Consider the following 21590-nt stretch of genomic DNA (forward strand, 5'->3'; position numbering starts at 1 on the left):
GTAACATAAAACCACTGCGACCAGTAATTTGATCTATTGTAATATGTAATGTGTATTCAAGAGGCGAAATTGAACAATGCTCAACACCGACAGCGATTTAGCTTTTTATAATTATATACGTAGGTAGGTATACGTATTTCAAGGAAGAAAGTTGTCTGGTCAATTCGTTGCCATACGATCGAGTTGACCAGACCACTTTCTTCCTTGAAATTGGAATTTTCCCTCATACCTATGTACTCCATCCATGAGTAACCTAACGGCGGTTCAGTGCACTCCGTCTTGCATGTTATTGTTATTGTTAATAGCGTTAACAAGCTCATTTAAATGATAATCTTAGCTTCGCGTTATAGGTACTCTACCTCCGATCGCTTGGCGGATAATATCATAACAAAAGTGGTGACCTAGAGCTAATGGTTCAGTGTGTGCGAAAAATCATTTACCTACCCACCGAAGAATAGGCAAAAGGAGCCACACTCAAAAACATCAAATCTAACCGAACCAGAGCAAAAGCGTTCAGTTTGATACTACGAAGCTAAGATAATTGGACCTTGCATGCGTCTAATTAACCCACAAATAGGAATCACTTATTGCTTATTGAATCAATGCGATCATGGATGAGTCATAATTTAATTTCAATATCGTCAAACTCAATCATTTTTTTATAAGAACTTTAAATTAGTTTTTTGCTTAACTTAATCAAATTGACGTATCATCGTCGTCGTCACATCCAGACTGAAGACTCACTCATTTGATACGCCAATTTTTTCAGCGATTACCGGTTCTCCAAACATTAAGTATACTCACTGCAGTCGGAACCGATTGCATGAACGATGACTTCCTCTACTTGCGAGCATTTTTTTTTCTAATAGACATCATCATCTACAGATTGGAGATCGACCGTACACAATTCGCGATAAAATCAATCCTTCAGGATGGAAACAAGAAGAGCTTAGCGCAACTATATATAACAGCTGTGGAACTTGACTTAAGTATATTCAACTTTACTTCGCACCGGCAGCAAGGTGAGTTTCAGGTTCTAGCTTGATTTGAAATCCTTGTTGAGGATTGTTATCAAATATCCAATGCATTTCTTATTGTTACAGTATTCAAAACACATCCCCAAAAATGAAATTCGTCATCGTTGCTCTGGCCCTTGTCGCCCTGGCTGCTGCCAAACCCCAAGACGACAAGTACACCACCAAGTACGATAGCATCGATATCGATGAGATCCTCAAGTCGGATCGTCTCTTCAAGAACTACTACAACTGCCTGATGGATACCGGAGCCTGTACCCCAGAGGGCAATGAGCTGAAGCGTGTCCTGCCCGATGCCCTGGAAAACGATTGCTCCAAGTGCAGCGAGAAGCAGAATGAGTCCAGCACCAAGACCATCAAATTCCTGACCGAGAACCGCCCGGAGGAATGGAAGGCCCTTAAGGCCAAGTACGACCCAGAGAACAAGTACGTCGAGAAGAACGTGGCCAAGGCTGAGATGGATGGAATCAAGCTGTAAACGGGACTAATCATGCGCTTGAGACTGACTTGGAACGATGAGGATCATGATGAAGATTATTCGGTTTTGCTTTTTCAATAATCATGTTACCAGATTTAGTTCTGTAGACTCCATCATACAGTAGAACTTTCTGTGACAATAAACTGATGCTAATTACTCACATGCTGTGTTCTTGAAGCCAATCCCGTATGAATAAAAAGAGTTTACTTCACTTGCCCGGTCATTTATTATGGGAAAAGTAAAGTAAATTCTTTCAGGCATATGACTTAATATCACATCCAATTTTAAAATCATGAGTTGGAAGCTCTAAATCAAACATTTAAGTTAATCGGGACAATTGGGGTCGCTAATGAAGACACTGAATGTGGCTTTCCTGAACCTAGTTAGTAAAAGCGCAAGTTACAAAGCAAAATAATACCGGAGGCACGGCACAATTCTAATAACATTGCAATATTTATCAAGGTCAAGTCTAAATCATGGTCTACAGTACCATCTTAAAACCAAAATTGTTACTTTTTAGAAAGATATGCTCAGAGGCGCGAGGAGTGGTTGGGCAGGTATTTAGGACATGTGCTTCGCACAACAATACCTGTGTTCGACAGTCAATGCTTTGTCCCAACCATGATTTTATAGAGGAAATAGTTAAAAACCTAATGGCAAAATCTTACTCTTCTTATTAATATAAATTCTGACTTGTTCATACGATGAGAAAAGATACATGAATTAACATGTGATTTAAGGTATCGCATAATGGATTTTGGCTCTTAGCTAGAAACTGGGGCCGGAGGTTCTGAGAACATGGTGGGATGTGGCCAGTATAGCCCTGTGCTCTGATTATTATAACCGTTGAACTGGGTGTAAATTTCCATTTCATTCAATGTGTCACATGATGGATTTTATTCATTTCAGGCCACATTTATATTCATGGCATTAACAAACCAGCACATGTTCCGACCATATATCACCGGAACCAGTTCACGATTCCAAAAATATTTAAATAGTTCTACGGGAAAATAGTACCTTGTCCAACCCACATAATTGAAGGTGGATGCACTTCTGGAAATGCACACCAGGAAAATGGATCGTCCATAAATTAAACTCCTTAGGATGCTAATTGAAAATTCAAATTTATTTGCGTGACAGTTTACGATAGGATAATGTTTCACATAGTTGTAAAGCTTATCATTTCAATATATTTTGCTGAATATATCAATGGATCACTGTATGCTGTCAGTTTTCAGTTCACCACTGCTGACAGCATGGTGCCACCGGTAAAAAGTTATCCGTTAGGTTTTCCAACAGTATCGATTTTGGAAGCGAAAACAACATCAAATTTGGGAGGGGTGTTGCATGAAAAAAAACTGACCCACTAAACAAAATATTTTTTTTTTCAGAAAAAGGTCCATATTTCATTGAAATCAAATGTTTTCGGTTTTCTGTTGCACAAAATAAATCGCCGTAACTTTTTAACAGCTATTATTACTAGCGACATCTATTGTAAAAAGTAGCCGTGATCAGAGATTTTATGCATCAGAAAATCCCGGCGACGCCGACTGGGTTTGAACCCAGACCTTTTGGAGTGAGAGTCAATCACGATTACCGCTACACCACTGACTGATGCGACTGAATATCTGACTTCCGAAACTATTGATAGGAGACCTCACTTCCAACTTTTACGGAAATCATGACTTTAAAATTGTTGTTGTTAGTGTTGCTACTTTGGACAGCTCTTTTGCACCTGTTATACATCGAAAACCATGCACTCTAGAGGTTTGACATCTTCCAGAGAGTTTGTCTGCAAAAAAAAGATCTCACCACAATGGTGGTCCTCTGTTTTTGTTTAAATTAAAATACTTACTTTTTATTTTTAAGGTTTAGTGGAATATTTGCTTTTAAACAGTTATAGATAATTTAATATTAAATATTTTTGCTGCAGAAATCAAAATTATATCTCATCAATTTAGTTGATGAGAAGACGCAACTTTTGAAGGTTTTTGAGAATAACTAGCTGTTGTTTTACAAAAGTTATGATGGTTTTGCTTAAAATCAATCAATTTTAATTCAAAAGGGGCAAACATGAGCAGAAGATTAACGTATATTCTGAAAGTACATGAATCAGAATACAAAACCAAGGAATACTGTTCGTCCCCTTTTGTACCTTTGTAAAAAAAAATATGATTTCAGTAAAAACCGTTATTGATCGTTTTACACCACAAGTTTCGTGAAATATTATCTAGCAATTCTCATCAACCTTCAAAATATGCACGTCGACATTCAAGGAAAAACTTCAATTTCCAAGAAAGTTCCATAAACAAAATAGAAATTAAAAAGTTAGAGCAAAATAATTGATTTTTTTTAAACAATTAAATATCGAAAAATGATAGGTTGTTGAGATATAATTTTCATATCTTCGGCAATTAAAAGGTATAAGAATTGACGAAGTCAAATTTTACCCTATACAATTTGAACAATTGCAAATAGAAATAGGATCACAGTACCTCTCGTGCCATTGAGATCCCTTAAATAAATTTCTCCAAACAGTATAATCAGTCAGGAGCAACTGTGATATTCTTAGAAACACATAAAATCAACTTGTTAGTTACTGGAATCCGTATAATGTCACAATGTCGGAATCTACAGAACTACAACAGATCGAAAGCGCGGTTAGTTGATTGCAATTTACAACAGGGATCATTCCAAATTACAGCTTGATTCCATCCTTCTCAGCCTTGGCCACGTTCTTCTCGACGTACTTGTTCTCTGGGTCGTACTTGGCCTTAAGGGCCTTCCATTCCTCTGGGCGGTTCTCGGTCAGGAACTTGATGGTCTTGGTGCTGGACTCATTCTGCTTCTCACTGCACTTGGAGCAATCGTTTTCCAGGGCATCGGGCAGGACACGCTTCAGCTCATTGCCCTCTGGGGTACAGGCTCCCATATCCATCAAGCAGTTGTAGTAGTTCTTGAACAGACGTTCCGACTTGAGGATCTCATCGATATCGACGCTATCGTACTTGGTGGTGTACTTGTCGTCTTGGGCAGCTGCGACGGCCAGCAGGGCCAGAACAACGATGAAGAATTTCATTTTTGAGGATTTGATTTTTACTGAAATGGTAAGAAACGGTTAGTTGATAGTTCGTAAGTCCTTTTAGGACATCTAGACAGGTGTCCAATTTTAGGTTGAACCTGGACGCACCTGAATGCTTGACGAAGTGCAAAACTGAACTATGATTATTTCGGGTTCCTCATCGGCTATATATAGCGGAAGGCTTCTTCGTGTTTTTCATCCCATGATATCTTTAATCGCGAATTTTGTTCTATCATTATATCTCCCACCCACCGCAATTTTATTTGCAGGTTTTGCCACTTCACATTCGTTGCTTTTTCGTTTGTTAAGAACTTGTATACCGTGAATAATCCAATTAATTTGCAAATAGTTATTAGGAATAGGTGACATTAAATTTGTTTACAATTTTCAAAACACGATTTTACTCTTAACGGGAAATTTTGTGTTTTCTATAAGCTATCGCACCAACGTTGTAACGCATTAAAATATTGATCGAATATTCCTCTCAAAATTATTGCAATCGGTCCATTTTAATTGATTAACATTCAGTCATTGGTTCTGGACATGAATGCACATAATCAATCCTAATTTGTGTTTCAAGAATTTTTCATCCGATAGGTTAAAAGCTACCAGAATTGTATGCAGGCAGACTATAAACAGACAAAGAAGAAACGAAGATGATGAAGCAGAAATAGCGTGATAGACAATCCCGTAGGATGGAAGCAAGAAAAAAAAACACCACTATATATAGCCAATGCAAAACCCGAAATAATCATAGTTCAATTTTGCACTGCTTCAAACATTAACGTGAGTCGAAGCGGATTCCTTTATAGATTAACTTAAAGGACCTACGAACTATCAACTAACCGTTTCTTTCCACTTCAGATCAATATGAAATTCTTCATCGTTGCTCTGGCCCTGCTCGCCTTGGCTGCCGCCAAACCCCAAGACGACAAGTACACCACCAAGTACGATAGCATCGATATCGATGAGATCCTCAAGTCGGACCGTCTCTTCAAGAACTACTACAACTGCTTGATGGATACCGGAGCCTGCACCCCCGAAGGCAATGAGCTGAAGCGTGTCCTGCCCGATGCCCTGGAAAACGATTGCTCCAAGTGCAGCGAGAAGCAGAATGAGTCCAGCACCAAGACCATCAAGTTCCTGACCGAGAACCACCCGGAGGAATGGAAGGCCCTGAAAGCCAAATACGACCCAGAGAATAAGTACGTCGAGAAGAACGTAGCCAAGGCCGAGAAGGATGGAATCAAGCTGTAAACTGTAACTGGAAAAATTGGAAACGGAACAAATTGAAGTGGACCACTTGCAATGAAATTGGTTAAATTCGCCTGTTACATCATCAAATAACCACGACAATAAACGGATTTCAGTATCTGAATAGATGGTTGTTGTACTATGTCAAGAATATCACATTTGGACGGTGCTCTGGAAATGAATGAATTTGATTCACTGTCATTATTTAGACCAGCGTTTCTCAATCTATAAGTCGCAATCCGCTGATGAGGTACGGGCTGCCCTCAGGTGGGTCACAGAAATTAAAAAAAAGTTTTTCTTGGTCATGTTTTTACAATATTGTGTAAAATTTATTTGAATTCAAATTATGTAGGATCATCAGAACTGAGCTTCAGTAACAACATGTTGGATTTATTGTTTGTAGTTTTACAGCTTAATTTTCAAATATAAAAAAAATGCGAAAATTAAAACAAATTAAAAAAAAATATGGCAATGTTCTCGTACTGATTAATACCAAACCTCTGAATGGAATCTTCATGATGATATTCAGGATTCATGAGAAAAATGTAATATTTTGACATTTAAAAAATATTAAACATTTTGTTGTTTTAAAATTATCTAGAAATTTTTAATAACTTATAACAGTTCCAGGTCAAATGGTGAAAGAGATGAATTTTTAACTCGACCATCTCTGATCTGCATGAAACTTTGCTTGTTTGTTATGGGCATCCATTCACATGTTTTACTAAAATTCGGCCATTTTGAACCTTAAATTTTTCTTTTCGTAAAGGTCTATTGACATTTTTCAATAAATTGTAAATATGAATATTGAACAAGGGCATTATGAGTTATTTAGGAATTTTACTAGCTGTGAAATTTTTACTCAAAGATTATTTACAAAAAAAAAATAATCGTGTATATTTTTTTCCTAGAAAGACTTAATTTTTCTATACAACTTTGTAACAGACATCATTTCGATCAGAAGTGACGTTTTCGTCCTACAATTTATTGAAAAATACAAGAGCCAAAATGGCACAATTTCAGTAAAAATGTGAAAGTTTGATGCAAATGGAAAAAGGTCGAGTCAGATCGATTCGTCATTTAGTGTAGAACTGCTCTATTGTGATTAATGGATTATTTGGGCAATTATATAATTATTTTGCCGTTTTCAGGGTTGTTATAGCATTGTTAATTTCATTTGCGAATTTCATTTGCGAATTTCAGTGCCATTTTAACATTTTAAAGCCAGTTTAGAAAGTCCGGGTGAATTTAACTTGTTTGGCCATTTTAACGCTTCAAGATTATTTTAAGAGTTGGTAAGCCGTTTTAGTGATTTCAATGCCATTTTGGCGTTATTAAATATATTCTATTAATTATAGGCTAGTTGAGCGCACGTCAGGACATTTTTCATGTTTTGAAGGGCAATGGTCCTTTAGGCATTTTCAATATTATATTTAGAGTATCCAGGATGTTTTAGAAACCATTTCTGTGTTTATGATTATTCTTGCGTTGCAAGAGCGTTTCTATTTGCTTTAAAAGTCGTTTTTGATATCGATTTGCAAATCATTTTCGCACAGTTAAGGCAGTTTTGGACTGATTTGGCGTTTTAGCACAATCTTATCATTTTTAACTATTTTTACTTGTTTCGCATTTTTTCGTGGCTATTTCGGCAATTTAAGCCATTTGACATAATGTCATTCTGTTGTTGAGTTTTGGCAACCATGCAGTTTGGTGGCTTTTTTTTGCATTTTAAAGTTTTTGAGTGAGTTTGGTCTGCATTCCATATTGATGGGTCGCGAGCTTATGAAATTTCTCAAAGTGGGTGGCAATCGACAAAAGTTTGAGAACTGCTGATTATGAGATTAAAAAATAACAACATTTGCAGTTAGGGTAAATGACGGCTTCAGCAAGACCTTTACCTATTATCGTCAGGGGGTAGATTAAGTCTACCATCTCTACTGTTTTGCATGAGGACTAAAAGGCTTTGTTTACCCGCTGATAGCATTTAACACAAACTTTCACATCCTAGTGGAAATCAGATAACTTTTAAAAGATTTTTGTCACTCAAGACAATGGTGTTACTTACCCCATGCACCTGTAAAATCAACAAGACTCGTCATGATTGTGGTGTCACATCATTCGTATGTGATAATATTTTGTCAAAAAACTGATTTCAGAAATAACCCAATTTTGGATAAAATGCAAATTATTAGTATCATTTTTCTAAATTAAAAATAAACTGAAAATCTATCAAGAGCTATTGAATGGGTAGACCTATTTTCTAACAACCCCGTTATAATTGCTTATTAGGGTTGCCAAGAGAGGAACCTAAATAAAATTAAAACCAACCAAACACAAAATATTCAAGACCCTTTGCTAAATTTGGGCTCATGATTTGGGGTGGCGAAAAATCGCCAATGTTTGAACTTTTTTCATCTGAAAAATCGCCTGTAAAACGAAATTTTTTTTTCGACGCCAAATGATTTCCAATGCGTGAAATGTCGAGATCTAAAGGGTGATACGGTCAAAATTTGGTCAAGGGAAAACGCGTGTAAATCGGTGAAATCGTTTATTTAAAAAATCAAATTAAATTTCTTTTTCAAGTTCAATTAGTATAAAATTCAGGAAAAATATTCAGTTAGGCTTCCGCTTTTCCAAATCCGAATTGCCGGGCCTTACGCTTGACCCCTGCCATCAGATTTTGTACAGCCACCTTGTCCACCTTCTTCGCCGCAGAAAGCCAGTTTGCCTTGAACTGCTGCTCGCCCTTAGCAGTTTTTTTGGTCTTCTTTAGGTTCCGCTTGACAATAGCCCAGTATTTCTCAATTGGGCGGAGCTCTGGCGTGTTGGGAGGGTTCTTGTCCTTGAGAACCACCTGCACGTTGTTGGCGGCGTACCACTCCATGGCCTTTTTACCGTAATGGCAAGATGCCAAATCCGGCCAAAACAGTACGGAACAACCGTGTTTCTTCAGGAAAGGCAGCAGACGTTTATTCAAACACTCTTTCACGTAAATTTCTTGGTTGACAGTCCCGGAAGCTATGAAAATGCTGCTTTTCAAGCCACAGGTACAGATGGCTTGCCAAACCAGATATTTCTTTGCGAACTTTGACAGTTTCATGTGCTTGAAAACATCTGCTACCTTTCCCCTTCCTTTTGCCGTATAAAACTCCTGTCCCGGAAGCTGCTTGTAGTCGGCTTTGACGTAGGTTTCGTCGTCCATTACCACGCAGTCAAACTTCGTCAGCATCGTCGTGTACAGCCTCCGGGATCGCGCTTTGGCCGTCGTATTTTGTTTATCATCGCGATTTGGAGTCACTACCTTCTTGTAAGTCGATAGTCCGGCTCGTTTTTTGGCTCGATGCACGGTTGTAGACGATACACTCAGCTTATTTGCGGCATCTCGGAGAGAGAGGTTAGGGTTTCGCTTGAAACTACCGGCAACTCTCTTTGTCGTCTCAGCGGCTTCCGGTTTTCGATTTCCCCCCGATCTAGACTTCCTGGCTGTCGACAAACGTTCCCCAAACACTTTAATTACATTTGTAACGGTTGATTTGGCAACTTTTAGCGATTTTGCCAACTTTGCGTGCGAGTAGCTCGGATTTTCGCGATACGCGAGCAAAATTTTGATATGCTGCTCTTCTTGCTTGGACGGCATTTTGACAACTGAAGAGTGAATTCCAAAATCAAAATAGGAGCAACATTTTACACACATACACCTTCAAAATGAGGGGTGTTCAGGTTTTTTAAATGCAAAATTGAAAGAAATACGTCAAGTTGATATTGACCAAATTTTGACCGTATCACCCTTTAGTGTTAACTCGAAAAAAATGTTTTGTCTAAAATCGACTTTCTGACACATTTCGGGATTCAATTTTTTCGTTGATGCCAGCTAACTTAAAAATGCTCGAGATCTAGTATTATCTATAAACTATAAAATAAACTCTTTAAACGAAATTTCATGTAACCCTAACCTTGGGAGATTATTCAGATGAACAAAGTTCAAATTTTGACGATTTTGCGTCGCCTAAAATCATGTCCGATTGAGCCCAAATTTTGCATAGGGTCTTTTTTCGAGGCAATGAACTTTTTCTGTATGGCTGGTTTGAAAAATTCGATGGTCACTTTTTCCATATATTTCTCGGCACCCAATATTCATGGTATTTTCTGGTATAAATATATTGACATCACGAAGAAAAAAGGCAATGATTTTTTTTTGTATTAACATGATCATGATTTAGGCCTTAAGACCAGCAAATTACAATTCGGAATTTTCTGGTTTTTTTCTCGATTTTTCCCGGAATTTGTCTTCATCTAGGACAAAAATCTGCTGTCTAAGTAATCACGGAGAAGAAATTCGTTAGGTTAAAATAACAATCCTAATACACTGGAGTCGCTTTTTACGCGGGTAATACGTCCCGCGTAAAAAAAAAACGCGTAAAAAAAACGCGTAAATTCCGGAATTTGCGTAAAAAAAAAGCGTAAAAAAAAGACCGTGTAAAAATTAACCGCGTAAACAGCGACTCTAGTGTATAACGATAAACCGCGTAAATTCTGAAATCCGCGTAAAAAAAAACCAAAATCCGCGTAAAAAAAACCGCGTACATTCCGAAATCCACGTAAAAAAACCGTGTAAATTCCGAAATCCGCGTAAAAAAACCGCGTAAAAAACCGTGTAAAAAAACCACGCAAAAAGTGTCCAGTGTAGTTACTTTCACATGGAAAAATATTGTTGTTTGAAAGAAACCTATAGTTATTCCAACAAAAATTTGACCGTCGACCAGGCTTGCTTCCACTCACTTGCTATAAAAACATGATTTTCTGAATTTTGAAATCATTAGATGTTATAATCATATTTTGTTCTTGTTAGATACAAGAAGAGGTTGAAAGGCAAGTTTTTGACAAATTTGCTTTCAGATAGTCACAATCAGCGATTTTGCGACTCACGAGCGCTCACTCTGAGTGAACGCTCACGAATCATAAGATCGCTGATTGTAACACTCTGGTAGCGAAATTGACAGATTTTATGAGTCAAACACTTGCTTTTCAACCTCTTCTTGTATCTAACAAGTACAAAATATCATTATAACATCTAATGATTTTAAAAATCAGGAAATCATTTTTTTATAGCAAGTGAGTGGAATCAACCCTGCTGTCGACTCAATCATATCTACCTAATAGATTCAACTGTTCATTTTATACTCAATTCAACTATAACTTTGATCAATTATAACAACCGTCAAATGTAATTTATTTATAAAATTTTGTTTCAACTGATCATCATAAATCCACATACTTTTAACTTGTGATGCGTAGAGCAGGCGATAAGATAGCTGGCTCTCACGCAGATGAACACGGTTCGAATCTAAGTTGAATGTTCTTGTTCACTTAATGATTTTGCAGTTGTGTTTTTGAGATCGATAAAGAAGCAAAACAAACTTCCTTAATATGTCGATAATGAAGAGCAGTTCGTTTAATGAACATTATAAAATTTTGCTTTACTAATAAAAGTTTTCTTGAATCAACTAAAGCATAGTTGTATTTTGAAGTTTGACGTTTGTTCATCTACTGAAAAATATTGTTGAGCCAACCGAGTAGCCAACTATGGACTATAGTAGTTGCCCTCTATATATAGTCAAATCAACTATAGTTTCGGGTTATCTCTAAAACAATTGAACAATATAGTTATTTTGACTGGAAAAATAATTGCGTCTGCTAAAATTTGTTCTCTGGGCGCTATGCAAGGCGATATTTACGATCGACAAATCGCCTACAATGAATTTTTCTTCATTTATCGTCAACAGTCGCTCGCCAGTTGGCAAAATAAATGGAGTGAAGGAAGTTTGGGACGATGGCTATTCTCGATCATCCCTAAGGTGTCGAAGAGTCCTTGGTTCAAGGGGTTGGATGTGGGTCGAGACTTCATTCGTCTGATGCCTCGCCTCATGTCCAATCACTATTCATTAAACGCTCACTTGTTTCGTGTTGGGCTGGGAGACAGCAATCTCTGTGAATGTGGACAAGGTTACCAAGACGCCGATCACATCCTTTGGTCTTGTGCTGAGCATCGTGGAGTCAGATCTGAGCTGTGCGATTCCCTTCGGGCTCGAGGTAGACAACCTAATGTTCCAGTTCGGGATATTTTGGCTAGACGTGATCTGGAGTTTATGAAACTCATATATGTTTACTTTAAGAATACTAACCTTAGATTGTAAGTTTGATTAACCTTGTGTTTAGTTTGTGTATTGTGCGTGTAGTTTTTTTTTATGTTTGTCTTCAAGATGAATAGAAATAAGTTCATGTTTTAGGATTAATTAAATATTTGTATAATAAATCATATTTCAAACCTCCTTCTCCCTTTCCCCATCCAAAAAATTGTAAATCTCCACTAACCTCGAGACGACCGCGAGTAATCGGTTCAATTCCTTTAACTCTAGATTTAAGACATGAATCATGTATAATGCAAATGATAACTCGGCTCTGTAAAGTTTATTCAATTGAGCCTGTACAAATAAATTAATAAAAAAAAAAAAAAAAAAAAAAATTGTTCTCCGTGATGACTCATTTAAACGAGTAATCTCTTCGGCTCAATCGCATTCGGTTATATGCTTATTTTAATGTATATCGCTCATCCGGAAACATTTTCAAAATTCCGGGAAAATGCCGCTTGTTCTGCAGTTGAAATCGTCAAACGTGTTTTAACCACATTAAAAAAAGTGCATTGGAATAATTTCCCTTCACAGAATTCTTTTCAGGGTTACTCTAAAATAAATTAAGAATTCTCTCTGAGAGTCCCTTGAACATTCCTTTCAAAGGTAAGGGAGCAGATGAGTTTGCTGGTCGAAAGATCATATATGATTACCTTTGTATGGGTCCCAGCACATTGCTCAATCCCAGGCAATGAGAAGGCAGACTCTCTCGCAAAGGTGGGCGCACAACAAGGCGAGATGTATGATAGAAGAATTTCACATGATGAATTTTTCCCATTAGTACGTCAGAGTTCTTTTAAGTTGGCAAAACGATTGGACAAATAATTCTCTTGGGCGGTGGTTACATTCCATTATTCCAAATGTTTCTTCGAGAGCGTGGTTCAAAGGTCTGGATGTAAGTCGGGGATTCATTCGAGTGATGTCAAGACTTATGTCCAACCACTACTCGCTAGACGCACATCTCTATAGAATAAACCTCGTTGACAGCAATATATGTAGGTGCAGAACCGGTTATGATGACATCGATCACGCAGTTTGGTATTGCCCGGGTAATGACGCCTCCAGAGCACGTCTATTGGATACCCTAGTGGCCCGAGGTAGACAACCCTTCCGTGAAGTAAGAGATGTATTGGGAACACGTGATCTTCCCTACATGCAAGCGATCTACGAATTCCTTTGTTTGTCTGATGTTAGAGTTTGATGTGACTATCCCCTCCTTTCCAAACAATTTCCCGCCATTGTGTCCCAGTCTTATTATCCTCCTGTTCCTGTGCTACTTGCCCCTGCCCAGCCAGGATTTGGTCAACCGTCCGAGAGTAGTATCTGAAGACTTCAGAAACCAGTTTCCTACCTAGCTCCTTCCCATCGAAATTGTTACCCATTAACCTCGAGCCCGCCACGAGTAATTGCTACCCAATACTAACCTAGAACTACTGCTATTTAAAATGTAAAATCAAACATTACTGATTTTGGCTCCGCAAAGTGTCACACACGACTGAGCCTAGTAAATAAACGAACTAGTAAAAAAAAATAACATTTCAAAACATTCAAGTAACTTATCCTAAGATTCACTTCGAAAGAGTTCACTGAAGCTTCCTTTTATAATAATATTTAAAATTTGCCTGAGCTATCATTAGAATGGTCATACCGTTCACCTCAGAATTGTCTTACAATACAGCTTATAATAATGCTGGAACTCTTATCTAAATTCTTCTGAAAATTCACTTATAATTCTCCTTAGAATTCTTTAGACATTCTTTACGAGATGTCCTTGGAATTATTCTCGAAATTCTCAAAAAACTCATCTCATAACTGGTTAACTGGTCACCCTGTGAAGAGTGCTTCTCGTTAAAATTTGTAATGTTACTTGGGAGTCAGTTTAGTGAAACTGGACAAAAACTGGAGCACAAGTGCAATAACTGGCTCATTTACCCTATACATAAATATGCACTGCACAAAACAAAATACGAAATGAAATACGTTAAATTACATTTAAAAATTTAGAGAAGTGCTAAAACATTGGCATAATTCAGAGCTTAATTTTTTTTTTTCAAAGATCAACTATTTGGGAACAGGCCTTACCAGAGGTAACTAAAATAATCAATAGACAACATTTTTCGGGAAAAGTTGTCAAGTCTTTCGAGATCCGATCATATAATCTATGAAAGTATTAAATTTCAAGTTGTTATGAACACATTGGCAATGAGAATTCATCTGGGTTCGTACAGATTGACCTTTGCTAGGCTTTTGGAAACTGTATTATTTCCATAAATTCAAAGAAAATTTGGAAAATTTATACGATAAAAAATATCAATTTGATTGAAAATCAATTATTTCTACTTTTTACATGAAGTATTGAAATTATGTTGACCAGGTATTTGCTTTAGTTACTCCTCTGTGCGATGCTATAAAATAAATTTTGCGTCCAGATCCTAACTGGACGAATCTTCTAGGAATATATTTACTCAACCCTCCAATATTGAAAATTAAAGGTATTAATGAAGTCGATTTTTACCCTATACAATTTGAACCATTGCAAACAGAAATAGGATCACAGAACCTCTTGTGCCACTAAGATCACTAAAATGTATTTCTCCAAACAGTACTATCAGACAGGAGAAAATGTGATATTCTAAGAAACACATAAAATCAACATGTTAGTTACTGGAATCCGTATAATATCACAATGCCGGAATCTACAGAACTACAACAGATCGAAAGCGCGGTTAGTTGAGTGCAATTTACAACAGGGATCATTCCAATTTACAGCTTGATTCCATCCTTCTCGGCCTTGGCCACGTTCTTCTCGACATACTTGTTCTCTGGGTCGTACTTGGCCTTAAGGGCCTTCCATTCCTCCGGGCGGTTCTCGGTCAGGAACTTGATGGTCTTGGTGCTGGACTCATTCTGCTTCTCACTACACTTGGAACAATCGTTTTCCAGGGCATCGGGCAGGACACGCTTCAGCTCATTGCCCTCTGGGGTACAGGCTCCCATATCCATCAAGCAGTTGTAGTAGTTCTTGAACAGACGGTCCGACTTGAGGATCTCATCGATATCGACGCTATCGTACTTGGTGGTGTACTTGTCGTCTTGGGCAGCAGCCACGGCGAGCAGGGCCAGAGCAACGATGAAGAATTTCATTTTTGAGGATTTAATTTCAACTGAAATGGTAAGAAACGGTTAGTTGCTAGTTCGTAGGTCTTTTCGGACATCTAGACAGGTGTCCAATTTTAGGTTGAACCTGGACGCACCTGGAAGCTTGACGAAGTGCAAAACTGAACTATGATTATTTCGGGTTCCTCATCGGCTATATATAGCGGAAGGCTTCTTCGTGTTTTTCATCCCATGATATCATTAATCGCGAATTTTGTTCTATCATTATGTCTCCCACCCACCGCAATTTTATTTGCAGATTTTGCCACATCACATTCGTTGCTTTTTCGTTTGTTTAGAACTTGTATACCGTGAGTAGTCCAATTAATTTGCAAATAGTTATTAGGAATAGGTGACATTAAATTTGTTTACAATTTTCAAAACACGATTTTACTCTTAACGGGAAATTTTGTGTTTTCTATAAGCTATCGCACCAACGTTGTAACGCATTAAAATATTGATCGAATATTCCTCTCAAAATTATTGCAATCGGTCCATTTTAATTGATTAACATTCAGTCATTGGTTCTGGACATGAATGCACATAATCAATCCTAATTTGTGTTTCAAGAATTTTTCATCCGATAGGTTAAAAGCTACCAGAATTGTATGCAGGCAGACTATAAACAGACAAAGAAGAAACGAAGATGATGAAGCAGAAATAGCGAGATAGTCAATCCCGTAGGATGGAAGAAAGAAAAAATACCACCACTATATATAGCCGATGTGAAACCCGAAATAATCATAGTTCAATTCTGCACCTCTTCAAACATCAACGTGAGTCGAAGCGGATTCCTTTATATATTAACTTACAGGACCTACGAACTATCAACTAACCGTTTCTTTCCACTACAGATCAATATGAAATTCTTCATCGTTGCTCTGGCCCTGCTCGCCTTGGCTGCCGCCAAACCCCAAGACGACAAGTACACCACCAAGTACGATAGCATCGATATCGATGAGATCCTCAAGTCGGACCGTCTCTTCAAGAACTACTACAACTGCTTGATGGATACCGGAGCCTGCACCCCCGAAGGCAATGAGCTGAAGCGTGTCCTGCCCGATGCCCTGGAAAACGATTGCTCCAAGTGCAGCGAGAAGCAGAATGAGTCCAGCACCAAGACCATCAAGTTCCTGACCGAGAACCACCCAGAGGAATGGAAGGCCCTGAAGGCCAAGTACGACCCAGAGAATAAGTACGTCGAGAAGAACGTTGCCAAGGCCGAGAAGGATGGCATTAAGCTGTAAACTGGCACTGGAAAAATTGGAAACGGAACAAATGGAAGTCAACCACTTGCAAAGAAATTGGTTAAATTCGGCTGTTGCACCTTTTTGACACCACGACAATAAACGGATTTCAGTATCTTAATAGTTGGTTGTTGTACTTGTCACCAATATCACATTTGGACGCCGTTTTGGAAATGAATTTAGTTTGATTATTTGTCCTAATTTAGAGCAGCGTTTCTCAATCTATGGATCGCTACCAACTCGTAGATCACGGGCTACCCTCAGGTGGGTAGCATTTGAATCTTAAATTATGTAGGATAATCCAAATTGGCTACAGTAACAAAATATTAGATTTATTTTTTTTTTATTTTTTTGTTTTACGACTTGAATTTCAAATACAAAAAAATTAAAAAAATTAATCAATTTAAAAACATATATGGCAATGTTCTGATACTGATTCTTTCAAAACCTCTGAAAAGATTCTCTGAATATTTAGGATTCATGAGTAAAATTTATTATTATGACGTTTAAAAAATTATTAATCATTTTGTTGTTTTAAAATTATTTATAAATGGCAATGGCATCATTCAACAGTTCCATGTCAAATAGTTAAAGATATGAATTCTGAGCTACGTCAAGTTTCTAAGGCGCTTTCTGCTACGTCAAGTTTCTAAAGCGAAAATACACTCCGCAGGATATCAAATTGTACTCCTTAGAAAAAAATAAATTCTACAACCTTAGATCTGAAGTCGCAATGAAGTCCTTCATCCATCTCATGCTTAGCCTTGCTTACCTCAGCGATGTGTTCATTGAACCTCGTTTTCGAAGTCTTTTTAGTTTGACCAACGTAGATATCATCACAATGTGGACAAGAATTGTGTAGATACCGGCTTTTCCCAAGACATTTATTGGGTCCTTTGTTGATCCCTACAACGATTTCAGCTGATTATTCGTGCTACTTAATACTTAATCTCCTGAACTTCAAACTCAACGGTTTAGTAATATGTGTGTCACAATTCACGGCTTCTCGTTTCAAAGATTTATACCCTGGTGTAAGAGTTATCATAGTCCGTCTTGTTGATTTTGCCTGATTAGTTCTGTCTTGATACCAATTAACCTTCCTAGTGAATTTTTCCTTGAAGGTTACACCTTGCTATTTCAAAATTATGAACCATTTCCTTCGATTTACCTATATCGCAAAAGGGAAGAGTTAACATCCTTAGAATCATGTGATAAAAATCGGCCATTTTGTGTTGATGAGAGTGGATTGGATAGCTTGGAATTACTCACTTGGTGTTCGTTGGTTCGTTGGTCGTTGTTTCCCTGTAGATTTCGAAATCGTCAACCGTCATCTTCTTCGTGAGAGAACTTGATATCCTTGTGAATACTGTTTATGGCCTCCAACATTTTTGATGAATCTTTCCTTTTGACAATTCTGAAAAATGTCGTCGGCGTACCTACACCAACGCTTGGGCAACAAATTTCCATTCTTCAAAATATTTTCAAAACATGAACAGCACATTTAGGCAGTTTACAAAAATTCTCTTTAAAAATTAAGTAATTTTCCTCCAAACAAAGACAAGCAAGCTCGAGATACGACCGAAGTTGAATGTTCCTAGTAGCATCCCTAATTTTCCAGGAGACTGTAACAGTACACATCTTCCCGAATAATCTCCTGATGCCTGAAATTGACTTGCGAAATCCTGTGTACTCTTAACTGACCGACTTGGAAAGGGCTTATAGTACGTTCAGACTACAGAGTTATAGATACATGTTATAGCGCTATCTTAATGGTTGTTTATGTGTTGCAATTATTTGAAAACCGTTATAACATGTTATAACTGTCCAGTCTGGACAGCGTTTTAGGCATATTTTGAAATTCCTTTACTAACCATTTAGCAAGTTTAGGAGTGGGAAAACTTTCTGCCAAGATTATATCCATAATTTCCCACTGCAGCTAATAGTTTTTCAATACTCATCTCTTGCATCATTCTTAATTATCGAAAAGCTGTGATGATGACGTTACTGGAAAAAAATGCTTTAAAGCACTTAGAAAAAATGTGATATTCTTGTCAAAACTCAAAAAATCATTATTTTAGTTACTGGAATCCGTATAATGTCACAATGTCGGAATCTACAGAACTACAACTGATTGGAGGCGTGGTTATTTGATTGCAAAACGAAAAGCATTCATCAGGATCATAGCGTGTGTTCGATTTCGGTCTCATGCGATGGGTATCATTCCAATTTACAGCTTGATTCCATCCTTCTCGGCCTTGGCCACGTTCTTCTCGACGTACTTGTTATCGGGGTCGTACTTGGCCTTCAGGGCCTTCCATTCCTCTGGGTGGTTCTCGGTCAGGAACTTGATGGTCTTGGTGCTGGACTCATTCTGCTTCTCGCTGCACTTGGAGCAATCGTTTTCCAGGGCATCGGGCAGGACACGTTTCAGTTCATTGCCCTCTGGGGTGCAAGCTCCCATATCCATCAAGCAGTTGTAGTAGTTCTTGAACAGACGGTCCGACTTGAGGATCTCATCGATATCGACGCTATCGTACTTGGTGGTGTACTTGTCGTCCTGGGCAGCAGCCACGGCGATCAGGGCCAGAGCAACGATGAAGAATTTCATTTTCGAGGATTCGATTTCAACTGAAATGGTAAGAAACGATTAGTTGAAGTTCGATGGTCCTTTTAGGACATCTAGAAAGAAATCCAATTTGGGATTGGACCTGGACTTACCTTGATGTCTGATGAAATGCAGAACTGAACTATGCTTATTTCGGATTCCCCATCGGCTTATATAGCGGTGGGTTTCTTCTTGTTTCCATCCCACGGGATATTCAATCACGAATGTTGTTCTTTCTTTCTCCCACCAGCCGCAATTTTTTTTTTCTAGTGCTGCCACTTCACATTCGTTGCTTTTTCGTCTGTCTACAATCTGTCTACCTTCGACTGCCTAATTAATTCGCTAATCACTTGAATCTTTTCATTTTAATATTGCAATGTTGATACGAATTACCAAAATGCAATGAACCGGTCTTCAGGATGGTGCAATGATTTTGTGAATAATGCAATTTCAGAAATAAGCAACCTGCCAAAAGTGAACCTCAAAGCTGTGGAAGAATTTGCATTGTGCGGTTCACGCTTGGTAGGATGCCGATTTTAGATATTGTATTTTCGCTAAAACTATTGAAATATCCAAATCTCGTTGCATTTTTGTGATGAATTCAACATCAACAATAAATTATCAGATTCAAAAGGTTCTAACAAAGATTTGCAAGTCAATTAGACTGTATACAGCTTACACGTTATAGACAGATGAAAAAGAACCGAATGTGAAACGGCAAAAATGAAAAAAAAAAAATCGCGATGAGTAAAAGATAGAAGGAACAACATTCGCGATTGTTGATCCCATGGGATGTAAACAAGAAGAAACCTTCCGCTATATATAGCCGATGAGGAATCTGAAATAAGCATAGTTCAATTTTGCACTTCGTCAAGCATCAAGGTAAGTCCAGGTTCAACCTTAAATTGGACACCTGTCTAGATGTCCTAAGGGATCCTACAAATTAACCAATTTCTGCCATTTCAGTTGAAATCGAATCCTCGAAAATGAAACTCTTTATCGTTGCTCTGGCCCTGATCGCCGTGGCTGCTGCCCAAGACGACAAGTACACCACCAAGTACGATAGCGTCGATATCGATGAGATCCTCAAGTCGGACCGTCTGTTCAAGAACTACTACAACTGCTTGATGGATATGGGAGCCTGTACCCCAGAGGGCAATGAACTGAAGCGTGTCCTACCCGATGCCCTGGAAAACGATTGCTCCAAGTGCAGCGAGAAGCAGAATGAGTCCAGCACCAAGACCATCAAGTTCCTGACCGAGAACCACCCAGAGGAATGGAAGGCCCTGAAGGCCAAGTACGACCCCGATAACAAGTACGTCGAGAAGAACGTGGCCAAGGCCGAGAAGGATGGAATCAAGCTGTAAATTGGAATGATACCCATCGCATAAGACTGAAATCGAACAAACGCTATGATCCTGATGAATGCTTTTCGTTTTGCAATCACATAACCACGCCTCCAATCAGTTGTAGTTCTGTAGATTCCGACATTGTGACATTATACGGATTCCAGTAACTAATATGTTGACTATTGTGTGTTTCTAAAAATATCACTTTATTTCCTGAATGATGTTTCATGCATCAAGCATCACATTTCTTCAACATCGATTATTATTATGAATTGGGTTGTTAGTGGAATACTCACAAGATTAAAAAAAGGTCGTTATTTTCCATTTAATTCCACTTGGTATTTTGAATACATGACAAATCTTCATCAGTTTCATTCCCACACATCAATTATTTTCGTAACGTTTCAATATTATACATAACATTGATATAGCAAATGTACGCTTTTAAATATTGTCAATCCAGAGAAAAAATGGCATTGCATTTAACAACCACACCATGCTCGGAAATGCAATGCTATTTGTTCTCTGGATTGCCAATAATATACTCTCAATTCCAAATTTTTTGATTTCCTTTTTCAAAGGGACGTATCTGATTTTGTAAACAAAGATTCAATCGTCAATTCGTCGAAAATCTTAGCACTCTCATGCAAACTAACATCACCATCAGAAAGAGTAATGTTTCGCCAACAAGATGGTGTTGTTAGTTTACTTTTGTTTACAAAAGCACATACGTTCCATTGAAAACGTAATCGAGAGTTGAAGAAATTTCCTGATTCATCTTTTTATATTTCCCAGCGATGATTAGTTTCATTTCCCACACGTTAGTACAGTTAGATCTCGATTATGACAGCTCGACACTAAGACCTTATATCCAAAAGTACACAACGCTATTGGTTTCTTATTTTTTTTAATAATTAAAATTTTAGAATGGCAACGAACGGACTTACAGGAAAACAATTTCAATATTTGTATAGAAACGCATCAAAAGGCAAAAACTACATGTTACTTAAATCGAAATTTCTCCGTTTTCCGCACGAACAAATCGCCTGCCAAATCATGAATTTCTTAGGGAATTTCGACACTTACTGTTTCCTGAGGGAATCTGAAACATCGAACTTGTCTTTCGCACTCACATCCTGGTTTCCCGGAATTTGTTTGATGTCCGCCTTTACGTATATTTCATCGTCCATGATA

The 21590-nt window shown here is 37.9% G+C and overlaps 8 protein-coding genes across 8 annotated transcripts in view; 5 read left to right on the top strand and 3 right to left on the bottom strand.

Annotated features, from left to right (window-relative positions):
* Nucleotides 1-21590, top strand: part of LOC135705731 (E3 ubiquitin ligase Rnf121) — a 598717-nt gene that overhangs the window by 327206 nt on the left and 249921 nt on the right. The window lies entirely within an intron of this gene.
* LOC135705769 (ejaculatory bulb-specific protein 3-like) lies at nucleotides 1088-1551 on the top strand. The gene has a single exon (XM_065227622.1). It carries the CDS (start codon nucleotides 1126-1128, stop codon nucleotides 1510-1512), a length of 387 nt encoding a protein of 128 aa, XP_065083694.1. The 5' UTR covers nucleotides 1088-1125; the 3' UTR covers nucleotides 1513-1551.
* Nucleotides 4205-4732, bottom strand: LOC135705774 (ejaculatory bulb-specific protein 3-like). Its single transcript, XM_065227628.1, has 2 exons — nucleotides 4706-4732; nucleotides 4205-4614 (listed from the first exon to the last, which is right to left on the bottom strand). Exon 2 carries the CDS (start codon nucleotides 4592-4594, stop codon nucleotides 4214-4216), a length of 381 nt encoding a protein of 126 aa, XP_065083700.1. The 5' UTR covers nucleotides 4595-4614; nucleotides 4706-4732; the 3' UTR covers nucleotides 4205-4213.
* On the top strand, nucleotides 5463-5854 carry LOC135705652 (ejaculatory bulb-specific protein 3-like). The gene has a single exon (XM_065227394.1). The coding sequence runs from the start codon at nucleotides 5468-5470 to the stop codon at nucleotides 5852-5854; it is 387 nt and encodes a 128-aa protein (XP_065083466.1). The 5' UTR covers nucleotides 5463-5467.
* On the bottom strand, nucleotides 14699-15231 carry LOC135705780 (ejaculatory bulb-specific protein 3-like). The gene has a single exon (XM_065227633.1). The coding sequence runs from the start codon at nucleotides 15181-15183 to the stop codon at nucleotides 14803-14805; it is 381 nt and encodes a 126-aa protein (XP_065083705.1). The 5' UTR covers nucleotides 15184-15231; the 3' UTR covers nucleotides 14699-14802.
* LOC135705770 (ejaculatory bulb-specific protein 3-like) lies at nucleotides 16056-16442 on the top strand. Its single transcript, XM_065227623.1, has one exon. The coding sequence runs from the start codon at nucleotides 16056-16058 to the stop codon at nucleotides 16440-16442; it is 387 nt and encodes a 128-aa protein (XP_065083695.1).
* Nucleotides 18512-19069, bottom strand: LOC135705779 (ejaculatory bulb-specific protein 3-like). Its single transcript, XM_065227632.1, has one exon. It carries the CDS (start codon nucleotides 19048-19050, stop codon nucleotides 18670-18672), a length of 381 nt encoding a protein of 126 aa, XP_065083704.1. The 5' UTR covers nucleotides 19051-19069; the 3' UTR covers nucleotides 18512-18669.
* On the top strand, nucleotides 19912-20565 carry LOC135705776 (ejaculatory bulb-specific protein 3-like). The gene is made up of 2 exons (XM_065227630.1): nucleotides 19912-19929; nucleotides 20014-20565. Exon 2 carries the CDS (start codon nucleotides 20034-20036, stop codon nucleotides 20412-20414), a length of 381 nt encoding a protein of 126 aa, XP_065083702.1. The 5' UTR covers nucleotides 19912-19929; nucleotides 20014-20033; the 3' UTR covers nucleotides 20415-20565.

The sequence above is a fragment of the Ochlerotatus camptorhynchus genome, unplaced genomic scaffold, assembly GCF_037179485.1.
Source record: "Ochlerotatus camptorhynchus isolate MF236.1 unplaced genomic scaffold, CSIRO-AGI_Acam_v1.1 ptg000274l, whole genome shotgun sequence".
Classification (NCBI taxonomy): domain Eukaryota; kingdom Metazoa; phylum Arthropoda; class Insecta; order Diptera; family Culicidae; genus Ochlerotatus; species Ochlerotatus camptorhynchus.

Excerpts from the sequence above, each read along its gene's own strand:
- LOC135705769 (XM_065227622.1), top strand. The coding sequence starts at position 1,126 with ATGAAATTCGTCATCGTTGCTCTGGCCCTTGTCGCCCTGGCTGCTGCC.
- LOC135705774 (XM_065227628.1), bottom strand. The coding sequence starts at position 4,594 with ATGAAATTCTTCATCGTTGTTCTGGCCCTGCTGGCCGTCGCAGCTGCC.
- LOC135705652 (XM_065227394.1), top strand. The coding sequence starts at position 5,468 with ATGAAATTCTTCATCGTTGCTCTGGCCCTGCTCGCCTTGGCTGCCGCC.
- LOC135705780 (XM_065227633.1), bottom strand. The coding sequence starts at position 15,183 with ATGAAATTCTTCATCGTTGCTCTGGCCCTGCTCGCCGTGGCTGCTGCC.
- LOC135705770 (XM_065227623.1), top strand. The coding sequence starts at position 16,056 with ATGAAATTCTTCATCGTTGCTCTGGCCCTGCTCGCCTTGGCTGCCGCC.
- LOC135705779 (XM_065227632.1), bottom strand. The coding sequence starts at position 19,050 with ATGAAATTCTTCATCGTTGCTCTGGCCCTGATCGCCGTGGCTGCTGCC.
- LOC135705776 (XM_065227630.1), top strand. The coding sequence starts at position 20,034 with ATGAAACTCTTTATCGTTGCTCTGGCCCTGATCGCCGTGGCTGCTGCC.